The sequence below is a fragment of the Aphelocoma coerulescens genome (assembly GCF_041296385.1).
Source record: "Aphelocoma coerulescens isolate FSJ_1873_10779 chromosome Z unlocalized genomic scaffold, UR_Acoe_1.0 ChrZ, whole genome shotgun sequence".
NCBI classification, from domain to species: Eukaryota; Metazoa; Chordata; class Aves; order Passeriformes; family Corvidae; genus Aphelocoma; species Aphelocoma coerulescens.
The window spans coordinates 32,021,030-32,042,638 of NW_027184085.1; the positions used below are offsets into that span (position 1 = coordinate 32,021,030).

The following is a 21,609-nucleotide window of genomic DNA, read 5'->3' on the forward strand; positions in this document are numbered from 1 at the left end:
TGGGCAACAGCCCTTAATCAGGAGCTTCTTCCAGTGCTGAGGAGTGTCATGAAGCACAAAGGTGATGGATGAAGAAATCAGAGGGTGTAACTGAGGAAAGAAACAGAGACTGTCTATATTTACAGGAAAAATGAAACTCAGCAAAACTTTCATAATGAGGAATAATAACTACAATGAAGAGGCAGATGTTAATGAGAGCTAATAAAAGAATTCAGCATTGAAATGCAGTACAAGTCTAAATACAACTAGGAGAGATATAAGGGCTTTAGGCCATATTATTATTGCTAAGCAAAGCAAAATAAATATGCCCTGGCTGGGCTTTCTTACATTCTGAACTCCACCTATATTACTTTGCTTTGTGATGCTAGCAGGCACATCTCATAACCTTCTCTCTTGGCATTCTGCCCATTCCACATAGCATGCAAAGTCTCCTTCCATGAACTTTTTCTGGTCTTATCTTCAGCCCTTGCTTCAACAACATTTGCTAATACACCTTTTTTCCCAGTATTATTTTTCTAGTTAGAGATGTAAGAGATTTGAATAGCTGAGATAGCTGGAGTTGTTCAGCATGGAGAAGAGAAGGCCTCAGGAAGATTTCACTGTGGCCTTCCAGTACTGCAAGGGGACTTATGAAAATGAAAAAGAGTTTTTATAAAAGCAGATAGTGACGAGAGGAGAGGCAATGGTTTTAAATTGAAAGAGGGCAAGTTTAGATTAGATGTTAGGATGAAATTCTTTACTGTGAGGGTGAGGCACTGGAGCAGATTGCCCAGAAAAGTTGTGGATGCCCCATCCCTGGCACTGTTCAAGACCAGGCCGGACAGGGCTTTGAGCAACCTGTTACAGTAGAAGGTATCCCTGTTCACAGCAATGAGGGTTGTAACTAGATGATCTTTAAGGTTCCTTTGAACTCAAACCATTCTTTGATTCTGTGATTCCATTAATATCTTGTCCTGAAGCAAGTGCAAAGGCTGTGGTTCCACAGGTATGTGCATCAGGTGTATCAGGTTAAGGCAATCCAGAATTACTTCTGTCATCTTCCTTAACAGATAGTGCCCATGGCAGTGTTATAAATAAAGTATGTAATTCGTGCTATTATGTATAAAACTGAAATGTAATAAAACCATGCAGAGACAGTTTTAAAACTCCTCCACCAACCTGGCTGAGAGAAGAATTTCACAACACTAAAGGAGGTTCTTTCAGCAAAGATGGAATCAATAGGTGAGGATTCCACCCCAGGTGGGGTTAGATCTTATCACCGGGACATTCACACCATGAGGACTTGATCACCACCTTCTGATATCTACATCTCAGCTGATAAGGAATTGGACATTCCGGGAACTAAAAATTAACTGTTCCAGGAACCAGAGATGGCCCATTCATCATCAGAGATGGCCCATTCATCACCCAGGATGGACAATTCATCAGACCCAGGAAAGGCTTTGTGCAGCCCAACTTCGGGACAAGAAAACTTCATGAATATGCTAAATTGCGAGAAGAATAGAATTAATTCGGACTCTGCCCGAGAACTGTATAAGAAGGAACCAGCCGAAACAGCATTCGTGAACTTGGGAGGTCTGATGCGATAGAGATCAGATCTATGCGTGTTCACCCAGCTCTGATCCCGGGCTCGGGGCTGCTTTTCTCGATCGTGGCTTTTGAGACCGATACTTCGGTCACATGATAAATGTTATTTCTTTATAAATTTTGATTGGGCAATTCTGTTTATCTTAAGAGGACCATCTTAAGCTGTGCCAGAGGAGGTCTAGGTTCGACATTAGGAAGAATTTCTTAACAGCAAGGTTAATTGGGCATTGGAATAGGCTGCCCAGGCAGGTGGTGGAGTCACTGTCCCTGGAGCTGTTTAAGTAAAGACTGGATGTGGCACTTAGTTTTGGTGGTCTAGATGACAAGGTTCGATCATAGGTTGGACTCAGACATCTCAGAGGTCTTTTCCAACTCAGATTCTGTGATTCTGTGTGAAAGTGTTTGTACCGCTGTAAAACAATGGACGCGGTGCGTTTTTTAATTAACTGAGAAATTATTTTCGGGGGGTGGTGTGTGTTTTGTTTGGTTTTTTGCTTTTGGGAGTTGTTTTCTCCCCAGCTGTCCGCTCTTTCCCGCCTGCTAGGACAACCTCCGCGGCCGCTTTCGCAGTCACGCGGCACCGCCCACTCCCGGCCGCCCGCGGGCTGGGGCCACCCCGCTCCGCCTCGCCGCCCCGCTCCGCCGCGCTCCGCCCCGCTCCGCCGCGCTCCGCCCCGCTCCGCCGCGCTCCGCCCCGCCCCGCCGCGCTCCGCCCCGCCCCCCGCGCTCCGCCCCGCCCCGCCGCGCTCCGCCCCGCCCCGTCCCGCCACCGCCCCGCCCCGCCCCGCCTCACCGCCCCGCCGCGCCGCCGCGGCCCGTGACGCGTGTGGCGGCGGCGGTCGGAGGCGGCCGGATCGTGACAGGTGGCCATGGCGGCGGCCATGGCGGCGGCCATGGCGGAGGCGGCCGCGCCCGACTACGAGTCGGCGGAACTGTACACGCGCGCGTTCCGCGTGGGCTCCCTGGGCCGCGGCTGGCGGCGGCTGCTGGGGCCGCCCGACCTCTCGCTGGCGGCGGAGGCGGCTGCGGAGGAGGAGGAGGACGCGGCCGTGGCGGCGGCGCTGGGCTGCGCGCCGGGTACGGCGGCCGAGCTGCGCGCCGTCTGCAGGTGAGGAAGCCCGGCTGTCTCCCGGCCGGGATTTGCGGCTCCGGTGTGAGGGGGACGCCGGTGGCCTCGGCTCGGCGCTGGTGCGGGGGAGGTGGCTGGCGCTGTCGCCGGATGCCGCAGCGGTTCCTCAAGAGAGGTGGGAGGTGTTCGGGCAAAACCGCTCCAGAGCAGCCTCTTCCGGGTGTGTGGCACGTGTTTTGTTTCTATTTCCCGGGTAAATACAGAATCCTAGACTGTCAGGGGGTTGTAATGGACCTTAAAGGCCATATAGCCCCATGGCATGTGCAGGGACACCTTTCACTAGAGCAGGTTGCTCAAAGCCCCATCCAGCCTAGCCTTGAGTACAACCAGGGATGGGGCATCCACAACGCTGGGCAACCTGTTCCAGTGCCTGACCACCCTCACAGCAGAGAACTTCTTCCCAGTAGTAATTCAAGCCTACTCTCTTTTAGTTTGAATCCCTTAAAAGCATCATTTAGAGTAGTTCAGGTAGCTGGCAGCATTTAGTACCTGCCGAGCACCTCTTGGTCCTTGGCCTCAACTGACTTATTTTTCTCAGGACTGGTGGTGAAGTCAGAGCTATGCAAGTGCTTTGAGGGGGTTGAATTAGCAGCAGCATCTAACACGCTATAGCTGGAAGGCTTTCAGGTCACGTGGATAGTGAGAATTGTCATTCACCTGTAGAAAAGACCTGATTTCAGGCAGTAGTTCTGTAGAAAGCGTCACACTTGGTGACTTACCTGTAGTCGATCAGTAAGGAAGACATGCCAGAGTTCAGTTCCTATCTGTATAGCTTTGTGCTTCAGCTGTCACAGTTCTGGTGACCAGCATAAGTTTTTAGCATTACTAGACTTAGTAAAAATAGAGGATGATGTTGGTTTAAAAAAATGTATTCTGGTGTGGCAGAAGCTGTGACAATTACTCTGTAAGCTCTTCCAGTATAGGTGATTGCTCCTGTGCTGTGCCTTATTCTCTCTGGCAACTTTGTTGCCTGAGTCTTTGTTGCTGTTTTCATTTGAATTCCAAGGAGTTTTTCCTGTGGTTTCTGTATTTTTCCCTACATTCCTTCTGCTTTTTTCTTCTATTCTGCTTTCTTCAGTTTACCACTTCTGCGTTTCACTTGCTGTCTTCATTTGCAGTTTTGCATTTGTGTTACAGAGCAATGCTGTTTGAGGCTGAGTGTACTGTGAGCAGTGGTCATTTGGGAAAGAGAAAAAGGACTGGTGATGTATAATGGGGAGAGAACTGATCATGTGGCAGCTGTTTGTTGGCTTTGCAGGAGAATGAAGCTGAACATGCACATCCTGGTGTGACCTTTCCCCTGTTCAGGCTGGAAATCCCAATCTGTAATCTCTGTGCTTTTGCTTTTAAATAAATAAATTTAAGAGGTCCTAGCCTCTTGAGTCTCTCCTTAGCATTGGCGAACTTCAAGTCGCTACCTCTGATCACTTTCACCCACCTGCTCTGAGCTGCTCATATTCCTGTCTTGAGGAGATATGAGAACACCGGGCTACACCAAGATCTGTTCTATGATGTCCTGGGATCACATTTATTTATTGGTGTAAATATAACTTTGTAAGTGCTGAAATGAACACATAATGGATATAAAGACACATTTTTCTGACTGTAAACTACTTCTAAGGAAAATTGTGAAATTAAGTAGCTTTTCTTTGGGTAGAAGAGAGACGGGAGGTTGTGGATATCCCTACATCTGTTCTAAAAATAGTGTTGGATTGAGAGAATCTTTCGTGTATTCAGGATGAAGTTTTTCAATACCCATCATTAAATCTTTTTTAGAGTAGTGACATAGCATACATTTAAGTGTTCCTGATGATTTAGGGTCTTCTGTTGAGGAGAAATGGTATGTTTAAATGTTATTTAACTCTTTGGGCGTCCAGTGCCTTGTGGGTTATTGGGGGTTTTTTGGTTGGTTGGTTGGTTGGTTTTTGTGGTGGTGGTGTTGTTTACTTTTAGTTTGTTCTGTTGGTTTTTTTTTTGTTTATTTGTTGGTTTGGTTTTTTGTCATTGTTTTGTTTGTTTGTTTTTGTTTTATTATTATTTTCTGTTTTCTTCCTGTAATACATTCCTGTGAACAGAATGCAGGGAAAAATTTGCATCGTCAATCACTTTCATTTGACTCAGTAAGAATACCTTGCATATTGCTCAAGTTGTATGCCAATAATCATTCTAGAGATTGCTTGTGTTTTCATCAGATCTTAAATAGCTGTAAAACTGTGTCCTTATCTAGAAGATGCCATCAGTAATTCTCTTAGATAACCAAGGTGTCAAAAGAGTAAAGTTCTAGGTTTTGTTCAAATGTCTCTGCAGTCTGTGAGCAAAGAAGTTTACCTTCGTATTCATAATTGGTGCTTGAGTGAAGTCCTTCAATGTTGGAGATGCTGAGTTATGTTACCCTGTTTTGTCTTTTGTGTGATTTGTTGCGTGCGTGTGTAGGTCAGGCTAAGCCTCAAATCACTGTGGGTTTTAGGTAGGTCAAGAGAGGTGAGGCTTGCAGGTACCTTATTCCGCTTCAGCCTTATTCATCTTCTTGTTTTATTTGAAGAGGTAGTTGTAAATATCTCTAGGGACGTGTTATAAAGCTGCATTAAGCTAGCATTAACGTCTTAACGTATTAGTATCTGGGGTCTTGTGGTATTAGTGTCTCAAAGGTGATGAAAGTACTGCCTTTAAAATATGTGCAATATAAAGAGTAATATGGATACTGTATCTGCTTATTCTGAAGTATCAGGCCAAATATTAAAATATCTTTGAATTTCTGAAACTGAGAAGACTCATTGTGCTGCTAGACTATTCTGGGAAAAGTAAAGTCGCAGTGATTAAAGGCTTCATTGGTAGTTCTGTTTCCATGTCTGCATTTTCAGAGAGATGTCTTTGGCCTTCTTATTTCTGATCACCTTAATATTTCTTTCTAGGGAACATAAATTCATATGGCACTTTGCATTTTGTTTTTTTCAAGTTACACTTTCAACTATTGTTCCTCATCACTGTCCTGCACTTCCCCTTGGTTTCCATTAAACAGCGTGGCCAGTGTTTTCTCCTCTACTGTAACCGTGTGCACCAAGTGAATTTCTTGTGCACGCAGGGAATAGTCTCTGTGGGGACACAGGAGGATCCCAAGCTTGTGGCTGTCAGGAGTGAGGTGTTGCTAGTGCAAACTCTGTATTGCATGCACTTGTGTGTCTGAGGTGTCTGACACTGACTTAGCCTTAATTTCTGGGGGGATCAGCATATACTTCCATTTTGTAAAGCCTGGTTTCCTCAGGACCATGGACCAAGTATTGCGTATGTGATTCCACGGGCAGTAGTGGAGTTACACAGGGGGAGTTCCACCATGGCTTGTGCGTAAGGCCATACAGCAAAGCATTTCAAGACATCAATGCGTGTGATACAATGACGTATGTAATTAATTATTAGACTGAATTTTAATACTAAAAAAGCTCTCTGCTTTTCCTGTAGAAGTTGAGGGTTTCTGACTTTTCAGGAGTGAGAAATGGCAGTATCAGTGCTTGCAAGGTTCCATGGAACTTGTCAGGGGTTCCCTTTACACTTAGCCACCTTTCTGTCTTTACAAGGAAAAAGAGGAAGCAGCTTTTATGTCCATTATTTTATACAGTATCTGTAGCAGCTTTTCTGGGGATGTTAGCTTTTTCCCTGAGTCCGGCAATTAATGGGCATGGTGTGGATACTACAGCCAGAGATCCCACCTAGGGCTATGGGAAGAAAGAAAAGCACAAGTATTGTTAGTGAGTTCTGACATATTGTTGGTGGGTTCTCACGCAGAAGGGAAATGGGAAACTGTCACCTTTGATGCAAGTGAAATGGTAGGTAATAGACATTTTCAGATCCTATGGTGTTTAAAGAACTGAATACAAAGTAATTTCCTCAAAATGGTACGTATTCAAGTGACTTGGGCTCTTTGGTGAATGAGATCATTGATCCATGTGCTGAAGGACCTTGGATAAATAATTTGGTCATGTTGTCAGTTTTACAGAAAGAGTCAGTTGTGAGTTGATTTATCTGTCAGGGGATATCATTTACTTGATTATGTGGGCTGTTCATAACATGGCTCTATGCTGCCTGGAGAACAGCCCCATCTAAATAGCTAATGCTTGAACTGTGTTCCCCAAAGCACTGTTCTCCATCTTTGTGTTAGTTAAATTACTGTTTCTCAGCGTGTTTCAGTCTACACTTGACACAGGATTCACTTGGTTGTCTCTGCCACCACTTCCTCAAGTGGGAATCTAGGAATAAGGTTCATTCTGTTTCCAGGAGGTTGTGGCTAATTGCTGCAAAGTTCCTTTAAAAATGGTGCTTCTGAAAGAATTCCATTTTCTCAGTAACTTAAAAAATTATTGTCTGTTTGAGATGAAAACTGTAAAACAGAAAGTTTAAAGCTTTTTATGATGCTTGATGGTAAGTAACTAAACAACAGTAAATTCAAATTACTGTCTATACAGAGTGACTTTTGGCTCATCAGAACAAAGCCATCTGTCCACAACCAAATTTTATCTCTGACTTTTGCTTGTTGTCCCCTGATAACAATTGATTCCAGACTTCTATTTCTCAATTACTTTGTATTCCTATGCAGTTCCACTCCAAATGGTTACTCATTACTACAGCGATATTATTGTTGACATGGGGAATGTTGTACAATTATAATGAAAAAGAGTATAATGAAATCACAGATGTTATTGAGAATAAATGGTACCGTTCAAAAGTTTTTCCTGGACTTCACCAGTGGTAGGTTTGTCCCATAAAGAGATGGGTTTGCACAAGAGTTTGCTGGGATTCAAACTGCATGGACTTAAGGTATTGGTGTAAGCCCTGCCTTTGTATAGTCTGCAAAAGTGGAGAGACAAAAGCAATCAAGTCTGATTCAAAGCAGGTGATACTTCTCTGTTTTAAATATTTTTTTCCTCAGACTATTTTTAAGCTGGATAAAATTCTTTTGTGGTTAATGCAAGATGCTTCTGGGAAGGACGGCAGAGGAAGGAATGCATGTATGATTCCTCTGAATCTGGTGTGCTGCCATGCACAACCTAAAATGGGAACCCATAAATGGGACCAGGTGGTGAAACCACCTCTAGGCTGCTGCCTCTTATACTTCCCAGACTGAGAAACCGCTGCCATGTCCAAAGGGGATAGCTCTAGATTTACATTAGATTAGATATCAGAAAGAAATTCCTTACTGTGTAGAATGGTGAGGCACTGGAAGAAGGTTGCCCAGAGAAGTTGTGGGTGCTCCATCCCTGGAAGCATTCAAGGCCAGGTGGGATGGACCCCTGAGCAACCTGGTCCAGTGAAAGGTGTCCCTGCCAATGGTGCTGGGGGGAGTGGAACTAGATGATCTTTTAAGGTCCCTTCCAACCCAAACTGTTCTATGATTCTGTGATTCTATCTGATATTTTCTTATTGTTCTAGCATTGATATGTTAATGTCTTCTAAAAAAGAAGAGGACCCAGATGTTATTCCTGAAGATAGCAGTCTGCTCACTCTTCGGTATGCTGTTACAGTGTTCTCACGGTACCCTTATTTGGGGTGGGGTGGAAAATCAACACAGAAGTACAGCTGTCTGCTTGTTTCCTTTACAGGCAGTGGTGTACTTTCTGGAGCACCGTAAAAAATACTGTAAAGGCAGAAACACCAGCTTATTATGGGGTCATTGGTTGAGTCTTCTGCTTGAATGTTGCTTAGGAATATTTTATTGATATATACAGAATATGCCATCTTTCTTATTCGAAAAGGATTTCTGAATGTAGTTGCTTCTGAAGTAGTGCCTAAGTTTGGAGTGTGCAGGGACCTTCTGATAATCATGTGTGTGAGGTTCCTCCAAAAAAATCTGTGTCTCATACCTTTAGTAACTCACATTCACACTGTAACAGCCTAAGTGCCGATGCTGTATCCAGATAACTTCTTTATCTGAACCTACTCTGTTTTGTTGAATTTTGTTTTGTTCATAGAATTTGTTGATTCTACTGGTTCATTTCAGAGGTTAATCAATATATGTTAGGTTTCTATCACTTAGCAAACTTGGAACTCATGCTTGTCCAGTTCAGACATTTGCTGTACTTTACATAATACTAATATAAAGAAATGTGTTTAGACTGTGATCAGTGTTAAGCCTGATTGTTACTGAAAATCCTTAGGAGGATCAGTAAACTTGTCCTGGATGTTAAGGATTTGGTGTTCATGCAGTGGTTGAATACCTATATTTTAGTAGGTATTTTACTTACGGTACTCTTTCTTCTACAAATGATAATGAAGGTTTGTTTTGGGGTTTTTTTAAAGTGTCTGTGCTATGGGGCTGAAAAAGAATATTTGTGGGTTGTTTCTTTCCTTGTGTTTTGCTTGAATGTGAATTCAACTTTTTTAAAGTAGAAGGAATTGTTGAAACACCTTCCTCAAAGGTTGCAAAGTGTTCTGCCCTAGGACAGCCTCTTCAAACAACATTTTGCTGTGTTTTCTTGTGAGTGTAAAACTGCTCACAAACAACCTGTTATTTGTACATAAGGGGGAAGAAACCCACAAGCTGAAATCCACAAGCTGGCCTGTGTACTATCAGGTTTTATGAGAGTCAGGAGATGAGTATTTTAAGTTAGTCTGTCCCACTAAGACAGGCAGGAATCCTGCTCTTTGAAAGCTGCTCTATAGTAGCTTGTGTCATTTAAAAATATTAAATTCTTGAAATTCTATATGGCAATTGTTAAATAAAATTTTGTCTTGTGTTCCTGTCCCTCAGAATTAGAAAGAAGAACTTAGAGAGGAGAGAAGAAACAATTATTGTGGATCGGGCTTGCAGACAAGAAACTCTTACCTATGAGATGGTAAGTTGCCTGTCATCTCATAGGATCTCAAGACAGCCAAAATCCAACTTCTGGCTGCTCTTCTATTCACCACTATGAAATGTACCCTGTAAATGTTTGCAGATTCAAGTTTGCAGGTAATGATTAAAGATAAAGACATTTTATAGAAAGATAGGACAGGAAGTCTGCTCTTAATTGTCTGTTAATACTGGAGGAAGTTAAGGAGGAACTCCAGCTCATTACCACTATATGACTGCTTTTTCTAAGTGCTGTGAACTTAGAGCTAGACAAAAAGTGTAATGTTTTTGCTCCTGGAGTCCAGTGTTGGAAACTAAGCTTCAGTGTGTGAATGACTGTGAGCTAGTTTCTATAGGGCTGAAAGAAGACAGTAGCAGCACAGTGGCAGTAAATTCCTAATTCTGAGCTTTGTAACCCAAGTTTTTCAGCCATTCTGAACTGCCAGGAACCAAAAGTGTAGTCATCAGCCCCTCAAAAGCCTTATTGGAAATTTTAAACTATGTTTAGTACTTTTTAAAAAAATTATTTCTTCACAGCCATTAAAGTCCTAAACAGCAAAACCTCATTTCATATATGTTCATAGAATCATTAAGGTTAAAAGACCTTTAGGATCATTGAGCCCAACCATTACCTTAACACTGCCAAATCCACCCCTAAACTGTATCCCTGAGCACCACATACACACATTCTTTGAACTCTTCCAGGGACACTGAAGTGCTGGAGTCCATGGCTTGAACAAGCCATGAACTGCTTCAAAAATTAGGGACAGAAGTGTAGTGAGGAAAGAACCTCATGTGACTATTAGACATTTTTTCCCCTTGAAGTTTCCTGGTCTGTCATGAGTTATCATGTTTCAGCTGTTCACAGACCCAGGCACATTATGTAAACAACATGATGCAACTAGTCTGCTGGGCTCTTAGCCTGGGGAATATCTGAGAAAATATTAGCAACAGAAACCTTCATAAAGGGTTTCAGTGAGTGGTGTCGTACTACTATTACTGAAGAATGAGCACATGGTCATTTATTGCATTCTTTAAGCGAGCTGTGTCAGAGCTGTGATTCTGTGGGGCCGCAGTGCCTCTGTACAGGAGGAGAGCAGTAAGAAACATGAGTTTGGGATGTATCACATGAAGAGGGCAGATGCAAGGCAGAGAGCACAAGTATCTCTGACGTCTCAGAGGAGTACAAGTTCCTGTTACTAAATCTGAAGAATACTCTGCTGGTGGGAAGTGTTTGTGCAGGAAGTATTCTCTCTTGATTTGTTGGAAAAGGAGGAAACTGCCACAGAAAAGCACCCTCCCTCATTCTCACAGCTGGGCTATGTCTTAAACAAGAAGCAGTATGGCAATGTAGGGATGCATTTACTTCTCTTCTAAAACACAGTACTGTGGCAAGGGCAGTGCTAGGTTTTGGGTTTGGATTTTGGAGAAATTGTGGCTTCCAGCTATGTCTAGCTTCCCCAATAAGAGGAAGTGTTGCACTAACTGTAATTTTCATATGCTTCATTCTGTGTATATTTTCTAGGTCAGTGTTTCCCAAGTTGAGTGTTGCAATCCCCCTTTACATATGAAAGCATTCAAAGACCATTTCAAAGCACTAAGGGGTGAAAGTTGGTAGCTGCTGGTTTCCATGAGGGCAGAATGACAGCAGCCTCTAATTCCTTTATGCAGGGCCTCTCAATAGCCAGCTATCTTGCAACAAAGCTGAGAAATGAAGGAACATGCTTGAAGTCAGTAATTAGAGCAGTTTCTCACTTTTCCACCTTGGAGGAAGGAAGCTGTTTTCAATTCAGAAGGTTACATAGTCAAAATGAGTTAGCATTTCTCAGCCTTTCTTGGACTGTTACCCAGGGTCTATCATACATATATATATGTGTGTTTAGTTGCCAATATAATATATATACGTATATGTGTGTATATTTTTCCAGGAGTCACATGCAACTGGAAAGAGGCCAGACAATCCAACAGATCTAATTGAGGAAGGAGAACTTCTTTTAACTCTGAACATCTTTTATCCTGTTATATTTCAGAAGGTTAGTATGAAATTCTCTGGCTAGTATTCTGATTCTTTCCTATTCAGGTAATACCTTGCTCTCCCAAGCAGTTTAAATAGGTGAGTCCATTGAAGACATGTGGTAAACCCTTAAACTCTGGCAATTTCTTAAGGCTTTTTCAGAATCTGGCTTCATTCTGTTAGCAGTTTACATAACAAAACTTTTACAGTAATTACTCAGTAGTTAATTTATTTTACAGAAAGCTCAAAATCTGAAACTAAATGCATGAAAACTAAAATACTCTTTCTGGATTTGGGATAAGTGAGCTCTGACTTTCCTGCACTTTCCAATGGAGAATGTAACTTTTGAGTTTCTGAATGAAACTAATAAATGTCAGTCTTAGGAGAGGCTATGGCAAGATGCTTTCAGAGAAGTGATGTGCCAGATGCTACCAGTAATGACCTTAAGCTGTCAAATGAAGAGCAGTGCTAAGGCTGACAAGTTATAATTTATCTGAAGTTTGTATGCTGTGTTCTTTGTAGCATAAAGATCACAAACCCTACCAAACGGTCCTTGTACTGGGCAGCCAGAAGCTCACTGAGCTGAGAGACTCGATTTCCTGCGTCAGTGACCTCCAGATAGGTGGTGAGTTCAGCAGTCAGCCAGATCAAGCACCAGAGCATATCAGCAAGGTAAAACTTTCTGTGTGGAACCCTCTACATGTATAGGAGCCTTGCAAACAAAGAGAGGGAGGTAGAATTTTGTTTTGTTGTTTTTTTCTTCAGCCCTAAATTCAGCTGCACTAGTTCTGCCTGTTGGTTGCACTGCAGGTAAATACTTCGTAACGGCATTACCAAGGTGATCTGTTTTGTGCGATGCCACAAAAAACATCATCATTGCTATTGCTAGAAAATAGAAACACTAGCAGTGAGTTTTGCATGGATATATCACTGTGGACTGATTTTATTTTGAGCTATATTCTGAAACACCAGAGGTAATAGCTAAATGTAGAACCATCCCCCTATGCTTTGTTGTTTGCAACTGGGTGCTGGTCAAAAGTAGAGATGAAGATTATTCTTCTCTCCCAAAGTTGCCAGGTACTCTTTGGATATGAGCAAAACAAGTTGTCTAGTTGAAAATACTGAAATTAATCATATATTGTATGACATATAATATATGTCATATGATTGAATGGTTGAGGTTGAAAGGGACTTGTGGAGGTCATCTGGTCTACCCCCTCCACTCATGCAAGGCCACCTACAGCTGGTTGTCCATGACCATGTCCTGACTTTTTTTGCATATCTCCAAGGATGGAGGTTGCGCAACCTCCCTGGACAACCTGTGTCAGTGTTCAGTCATGTTCAGAGTAAAGAAGTGTTTCTTGAGGTTCAGGAGGAACTGCAGGTGTTTCAGTTTGTGCCTATTGACTCTGATCCTGTCACCTGGCACCACTAAAATGAGCCTGGCTCCATCCTCTTTGCACCCTTGCTAGAGGTATTGTGTGTGTTAGTAAGATTCCCCTACCTGAGCTTTCTCTTCAGGGTTATCACTTTCTCAGCCACTCCTTTTAGGAAAGATGCTGCAGCCCCTTCATCTTCATGGCCCTTGTGGGACTCTTTCTCTAGTATGTCCATGTCTCTCTTACACTGAGTAGCCAAGAACTGAAGAGAAGACTTAAGTTATGGCCTCACTAGTTCTGAGGAGAACTGAAGGATCACCTCCCTTGACCTGCTGGCAGTATTTCATCTAGTGCAGCACAGGATCCCATCTGCTCCATCTGCTGTCTTTGCTGCAAGAACACATTGGCTCATGTTCAGTTTGGGATCCGTCAGGATCCTTTTTGCCTAGCTGCTTTCCAGCTGAGTGGCCCCCAGCACAGAGTGGAGCATCAGCTTCTTTATCCCCAAGGGAAAGACCACTTCTGCTTGCTCAACCTCACCAAGTTCTTGTTGGCCCATTTCTCTGGGCTGTTAAGAGCCCTCTGACTGGCAACAGGATCATCTGGTGTATCAGCCACTCCATCCTGTTTTGTGTCAGCAGCGGAGAAGGTAATGGTAACAGACAGAAATTAATTGAAGAGTCTGAATGTAAAACACATTCCTACCACTGTGTCTTTGTGCAGGTCATCTGAGAAGCCATGTCTTTGGTCCTGGTGTGTGCTTTTCCTGTGTTTTGACAGCCTAGAGTTAATAGCTCAAAGAGACCTCTGGGCACAAATGAGCATCCCCAGACTGGTCTGGTGATGGAGGGTACCTGATTGTCCATGGTTTTCCCATTTAGAATAAATAGGGAAAATCTTTATCAAGTCCTTGAAGAGTGGCTGAGGGAGAAAAGGAGGCTCAAGGGAGACATTATCACTCTCTGCAACTATCTGAAAGGAGGGTGAGGACGGTATAGCCAGGTAGGGGGTCAGTTCTCCTGGGTAGCAAGAGATAGGATGAGAGGAAGCAGCCTCAAGTTGCACCAAAGAAGGTTTAGATGGAATGGATACTATGAAACATTTATTCACTGCAAGGGTGGTCAGACATTGGAGGCTACCCAGGAAAGTAATTGAATCACCATCCATGAAGGTGTTCAAAAATGTGTGGATGTGGCATTTGGGGCACAGCATAGTGGTGAACACAGCAGTGCTGGGTTAATGGTTGGACTTGATGATTTAGAGGTCTTTTAAACATTAACGATTTTATGATTCTATTCTAACCACTTCATGGGAAGCAGGGCCTCAGCATCCATAGTGGCTGCTTTGGAAGACAAATGCTTTCCCCGTGAACCACCCCTTCCTCTTTTCCTCCAGCTCTTATTGCTGAGTGCAGCATCATGTGACTTTGGATCAGTTTGGGTCAACTGTCCAGCTACATTCCCTCTCAGCCTCTGACCCAGCCCCAGCCCACTGGTCTTGGGGAGACTTGAAGTGACAGCCTTGAAGCTGTGCAACCACTGCTCAGCAGTAGCCAAAACACTGGTGTATCATCTACTCCCCCTTGCCAAAAATGCAGAGCATGCACCAGAAGGGCTGCTGTGAGGTTAAGTTAACTCCATTCCAGCCAGTCTTTGTGCACTTGATCAGAGCACAAAGTACTTTTCACTGAAATGACAGAGAATTATTGAAGTCTTGTCCCCTGCACACACATATGTGCACACTCACACACAACTGTCACATGAGAGCACTTCCTGGTCACATCTGTATAAACAAGACAGATGCAATTCTGGAAGGTCCAGTTATCTCACTGCTAGTGTCTCACAAGAAAATCTTATTATCCTTCAAAATGCTCCCTTAATTACAAAGTTTGTCACATGTAGACAGTCCATTTGTAACATTCTCCTCTATCAAATATAATTAATAGTTTATGGTAGTTCTACCAGCAGTGCAAGAGTCACCAGATGCCAAACCAACTCCATAAGCTGAGCTAACCATTAACCTGCTGCCACCATGTTCTCTAAACCGTATCTCCAAGTGCCACATTCACACATCTTTTCAACATTCCCAGGGACGCTGATTTTACCACTTCGTGGAGCAGCTTATTCCAATGCCTGAGCATCACCTGCTGATGGGAAATAGGGAATAAATCTCCTTTGTTTTTTGCTTTGCTTCTGCATGCTGCCTTTGCATTTTTCTCATTAAGCTGCCTTTATCTCAGCCCATGAGCTTGCCTGTCTTTTGTTTCCCCCGTCCTGTTAAGAAAGAGAAGTGAGCAGCTGGATAGGTATCTGGGAGCCACCCAAAGTCAACGCACTGCATCTTGCTAAATTTTTAAAATATTATTCTTTTTTTAAAGTCAGTGCCTTGCAATTACTGAATTTGGGCAGTGATGCTTATGTTCTTGTTCTGTGTTTTTGTAGAAGTCCATAACTAGTACGATGGGGACAAAAATAAGAGAAGAGCACTCAAGTAGCCTGTAATGGCTTGAGAGCAGTATCAGCAGGGTAGCTGCATAGCTGGCAACCATATGAGCCTAGCTGTCACACCAGCATCTACAATCAGAGCAGAACTTTTCTTAGACACCTGTAGAATGATATCTCAATATAATTTAGATACTTAAAATGCTTGGATTTTTGACATGTTCTTGTTTAAGGTGTTTAATCTCTCGTAACACTAATGGAGACTTCTCTTTCTGTCTCTCAGGATCTCTACAAATCTGCCTTCTTCTATTTTGAAGGCATCTTCTATAATGATAAAAGATACCCAGAGTGCAGAGATCTGAGCAGGTACAGTATTTGTAGATGCTAACTAAGGAAAACAGTAAGGAACATAAAATTTGTTTCATTTTGTTCATAACTTGTGGTGTTTCAGATACTGGAATGTCTAGAATATGAAGCTGAAATGGACTTTTTCTACTGTTTTTCTATGATTAATTGATTTTTACAGAGAAGTTTAACTTTACTTGCTCTAGTTATTCCTTCCATTTGCTTCACTTTTGAAAAGAGTATGAATACAGTTTTTAACCTGCAAATCCTGTTTTGCTCTGTTGAGATGGGATTTCTGTGTGACAGGTGCCATTTTGCACTGGCTTTTTAAGTGCCCTCCCTACTTGTGATGGCAATTCGAAGACTTGCCTGTGAGGTAGAAGATGGGTCAGAAAGAAAACAAGCTCAGCTGTGGTTGTCCCGCTCAGTCTTGAAAATATGCTGAATGCCTTCATTGTAAAGTCAACATAGGGTCTGTGTGACTGCTCAGAAAAGAAATCTGAGATTTTAAGGAAGTATGGTCTTGCTGATACACTAGTGAGATTTAGGAGATCAAAATGTTTAGAATGGCTGGTATGGAAGAGCTGAGTTTGGACCCTGTTGTTCTGCCAGATTTCTATGTGACTTCAGGGAAATTAATATTTTACTTCTTGTCTTTCTGTCTCTGAACAACAATGATCTTCATAGAAGGGCTTGTCATAGCATACACAGCTTGTAGAATTAGATGCCTTGTGTGTAGGAGTGTGCTGAAAAGCCAAAAAGAAATTGACAGTGACCAGTGCCCTTCCAGTGCTAAATTTTGGATGTAACTGCACTTGTCAGCTTTGTGTTCCTCCTTGACAAAAACAATATAAAAAAAGCTTTTCAGTACTTTAAAACAAAGTTATTGACCAAGGGAGCAAAATGACCTGCTAGTAACTTGAATTACTGGACTACTTGAGAAGTATTGTGCTGTGAACAATCTGACCTGGATGGGTGCCATCAGGAGCATACACTGACTAAAACTCCTCAGGAAGCTGCCTGGTGAGGACTGAAAGGCAGATGTTCCACTAAAGCAGTGCACAGTTTTATGGGGTTGTGGTAGTGCTGTGAAATCACCTTAAATTATTACAAAATGTTGTGAACTGTTTTGATTTCCATCATTTAACTGTGTCTCAGTGAAGAGTTTTGCATGTCCCCCAAGGCATCTTTTTCTGTGCATTCACAGTTCATAGCTTTGCTATGCTGATAGCCTTTTCTGTTTTCAGAACAATTATAGAGTGGTCAGAATCTCATGACAGAGGCTATGAAAATCTTCAGTCTGTTAAGATGGAAGACTATGTATTTAATGATTTATCCCTCAAGCTTGGCTTTCCATACCTTTACTGCCACCAAGGGAACTGTGAACACATCATTATAATCACAGATATAAGGTACGTTACTATTCTTTGGGAGTCCTTAGGCAACTGAAAGTAAGCCTTCTCTGGAGAACTTCAGCTGTTAAATGCTGAATGTTTCTTAGACTAACTTATTTGCTTTAAGATTATTCTACTGCCTTCTGCAGGGTTTTTCTTCCATATATATGGGAGTATCTCTGAAAGAAGAAGAGTAATCTTCCTTGCTTTTTTCTTTTTAATTTGCATGCAAAGACTGCTTTCTAATTAGTGTGGTATGACTGTTAACAAACAGGAACAGCAACCACAGTGTCAAGATCTTTCTATGTAGAGACATGTGTGGCAGATTTACATACTGGAGCACCAGGGAGTGGAATGTTGTAGGCTGTGGCTGGGCTCATCTGGACTATTAGTTTGAACTTGAAGCTGAGGGGCAGGAACTGAAAAGAGAATAGAGTGGAAATAGTGGGCAGAGGTGGATAGGCCAGGAAGAGAAGGAGAAGGTGATAGTGACTGTGAGGTGGCAACCACATCAACAGTAGAACTATTGTGTACACTTTACTTAGTACATAACTAGAGAGAGCACTCCTCTGTCTGTAGTGGGTGGCAGGTCATTTTCTGTTCCTAGGAGCCTGATATACCAATGCATGATAATACATGGTGCTTTCCAAAAGGAGCACAACCTAAAGAAAAGCATAGATGTTGCACGTAGATGATCTCAGGTTTATGAGCCTCTAAAGATTTACCTGGCAATAGCTAGTTTGTCTGCATAGGAGATAAAAGCTTTAAAAAGACCACAGAAAGGAGATGGTCTGAAGACTTCTGAGTTACTGCACAAACTGAATTTACTTGTGACCATAGAATCCACAGATGGTTCAACTAGCAGGCTATCTCCAGATCTTCACCTGTGTTAAGAAATGTTAAGCAGAAATCTAGTCATAGTTTACATGGGAATTTCAGTTGTGTCTTGTCTTCAGTGTCTATGCTTATGTTCAGATAAATTTCAATATGGCAAAGTCTTTATTGTATGAATTTACTTATTTCCCTCAAGGCTTATTCATCATGATGACTGTCTGGACAGGAATCTATATCCCTTGCTAATCAAGAAGCATTGGCTATGTACCAGAAAATGCTTTGTGTGCAAAATGTATACAGCAAGGTATGCTATGTTCTTGACCCTATTGTCATCTTAATTAAGTCTTTCTAGGTGCTGCTACTAACTTAAAAAAAATAGTAAAAATCAAAGCTCTGTATGTGTTTCATAATAATAATATTTGCTCTTCAAGCAGCTGACCTTTCTCTAACCAGGAAAAGGCTTCCTGCAGGTAGTGTTCATTTGGAGTTGATTCAGGAGATTCAAAAGAGCTAAAATGAGTAAGATCAATTATTTGGCTCATGTTCTTTTGCATACCTAGAGCTTGGCTCTCTTATCAATTCCTTTTGAAATCCTACTTTTGGGGGAAAATGCTGCATTTTTCCCCTTTGCAAGATACGAGTTTCAAATTCATTTACCAGAAATCATACAGAGCTTTTGTTTAATCTAGCATCTATGCAGGTATAGATCTGTCCAACTCTTTTTAAAAGGCATGTAACTTTCCCCACATAAACTCCTAACCTCTACTGAAAACTGTGTGCTCTGCAGCTGTTCTTGAAGGAACTCTTTGTGATTTTCTGCAGTTAAGAGAGCAGAATATGAATTTAGTGCTCTTTATACACTTCAGTGATATTAATTTAGATATGAGACAGACTTTCAATAAACAATAGAAATTTCTCTAAAGACTAGGCTAGGCTCCCTGATTTTATAGATCTGAATGATTTATTTGCAGAAACACTGGTTGCCTTTTTTTCCCCCAGGACAGCTTATGCTCTCAGCCTCTGTTTGACACAGCAGCTGTGTCTTGTTGTCTTGCTTGTTTGGCCTTAAGGCTTCCCTGGAATCATGCGAAGAGCCAATTCCCCTTGAGATGGGAGTCCATCCTAGTGTTCCTAGCAGAGCCCTGAGGATGCTTTCACAAGGGCCTGTGATCTGTGAGGCATTTGGCCATAAGGGGAGGTGGTGCCAAAGGGTCAATATGGGGGAGAAATGGGATGGGGAGGGCATTACCAGAGGTGATGTAAATGCATTAAATTAAAACCAGGATTAAGCACTAAGCTGAAGTGGGGACATGCTAAACTATGGACAGCAGAGCTGCTTTGGCTGGCTATCCTTTTTGTTCTAATCTGTGCAGATAGCATCTGTAATCACTGGAGGCCTTTAGCTGTTGTGGCCTCTTGAGTGCTATCATGCATTAATTACTCAGTGACATGGCAGGCCCTTCTTGTATGTATTAATTTGTGTTCATGTTAACTTCAGTACTTGCTGGAGTGTGCCGCAGTCCTCATCTTGTCTGCCTCGTTCAGGTCCTGCTTTTAGACTCCTAAATGGTTTTGATTACTCAGAGGAGCTTGGGTCAGTACATGTCTGCTCCATACCACAGTTTCTTGCATTAAGGGAGAGAAGATATATCTTTTATGACTTCGATGGTCTCAGGGTAGACAGAAGATTCCTGGGGGTTTTTTTTATGCACAGTACCAGCTACACAGGTTTGAGGAGTTTCTCAGGAAGTGCTGCTGTAGCTGCTGGGATTGACATGGAATGGGTGTGAAGTCTGGAAATGAGCTGTATGCTTGGGATGAGAGATACGCAATATAGGTAGTACCTAGTCTACGTGAAATTATTACTGATGTTTGTTGCTGCCATCCCCAATCCTAAGTAAAATGTTGAGATATTTGTCACAAGTGTGTTGCACTTGTGAAAAAACACTTGTGTTTTGTAACCTGCAGGTGGGTAACCAACAGAGACAGTCTGGCCCCACAGGATCCTTGTTTCTTCTGTGATGTTTGTTTTCGGATGCTCCATTACGATTCAGAAGGCAATAAACTGGGAGAGTTTCTTGCATATCCTTATGTTGATCCTGGGATTTTCAACTGAAACTGACATGCGCCAGGATGAATTTAGTGAACCACTGTTGGGGTCTCCCCCCTGCCGTGTAGCCCTGGGAGAGGGGCCCTGGGGGGAGGCACGGGGTTTCCCTGCCCCTGCTCAGCCTCGTTCCCCATGGGTTGGTTTGTGTTCCCCTGCGTGGGCAAAGGACCCTCGGGTCCGTGACTGTAGCAGTTCCTCGGCAGAGCCCCGGCCATGCGGCTGGAGAAATAAACATCTCTGAAACATCTAGCAAGAATCTGTCCATATATATTTCTTTTCCACGGGACTCCTGGTTTGATATATCTGTGTTACAGTAATCCCCACTGTAACAAATGGTGGGGAAATGCTGGCAAGACACTGATCCCTAAGGACAGGAAACTCGTGAGTAAAAACCACTCTAGATCTCTCTCTTCTCACCTTGGTTTGGATATTCTCTCTGGACTATGGAAGAATCGTGGGAAATGTGGCTCTCTGAGCCACAGAAAAAAATGTATCTAGAAGTTAAAGAAATCCTTGAACAACAAAACAAGAAAGTATTGGAACCGGGAGATCTAGAACACTTTTTTAACTGGCTTTTCAAAAATTTCTTCTATACTTCTCAAGACTTACTTTTTGATATTAGTCCTCCTGAAAATCCTAGAGCTTATCACGAGTGTTTTTGGCACGAGATCTTGTTGGAGATGAAGGATCAAACAGAACATGCATTAGTGATTGAACCCATGTGTGGATCCATCGTGATCAGTGAAGCTATTCAGGAGCATTTATATGGTCCCATTACCCCTAAAACAAAGGATGGCCATAGTCCCATGGCCGAGGCCGCGTGGCCACCATCCCAGGAGTGCGTGACTGCAGCCGTGCCGGCAGAGGTGCCTGTGCTGGATGTGCCCAGCCCCCTCAGGAGCGTGCACCTTATCGCAGACCCCATCCCTGTCTCGGGGTCCCCGGCCACTCAACCGTGAGTGAGGGAGCGATGCCGCAGGCGCTGCAGGTGCCATGGGCCACGTGCAGCAGAGAGGCGGCCCCCACGAGCAGCCAGGAACCGGGGGTCGGCGTGGAAGCCCGCTCTGAGCTCACGGCTCGGAGAGCCCTGTAGAGAGAGAAGCAGCGGTTTCCATAGCGACACGAGAAGCTGCGCAGCTCCGAGCTGAAACGAGGCCGCTCTCAAAGCAGCGTGGAGTTGGCGGAGCAGAACTGCTCGGAGGGCGCGGGGCCGGCGGCGATGGCGGCGCGGGGCCGCGCAGAGCCCAGACACGCGCCGGAGCAGCGCCGCTCAGAGGGCGCGGAGCAGCCGCAACGCGAGGGCCCGACCGAGACGTCGGAGTTGGCGAGGCAGCGGCCATGCGGGACAAGCAGCCATGACAAACACGCAAGCACGTGATAGGAGTAATTGTAGCAACGAAAATCACAGGAACTGTGAAATGGTACAATGTAAAAATCAACTATGGATTTATAACATGAGATGATACAGGGGAAGACTTATTCATCCATAGAACTGCCATTAAAAGGAGTAACCCTAAAAATTACCTGCAAAGTGTAGGAGATGGGGAAGTTGTACA

The 21,609-nt window shown here is 43.3% G+C and overlaps 1 protein-coding gene across 1 annotated transcript; it reads left to right on the plus strand.

Moving 5' to 3' along the window:
- Positions 1 to 2,386: 2,386 nt before the first annotated feature.
- Positions 2,387 to 21,352, plus strand: SNAPC3 (small nuclear RNA activating complex polypeptide 3). Its single transcript, XM_069002044.1, has 9 exons — positions 2,387 to 2,695; positions 8,138 to 8,215; positions 9,456 to 9,540; positions 11,465 to 11,569; positions 12,073 to 12,222; positions 15,654 to 15,736; positions 16,963 to 17,127; positions 18,140 to 18,247; positions 19,912 to 21,352. Exons 1-9 carry the CDS (start codon positions 2,457 to 2,459, stop codon positions 20,057 to 20,059), a joined length of 1,161 nt encoding a protein of 386 aa, XP_068858145.1. The 5' UTR covers positions 2,387 to 2,456; the 3' UTR covers positions 20,060 to 21,352.
- Positions 21,353 to 21,609: the final 257 nt, after the last annotated feature.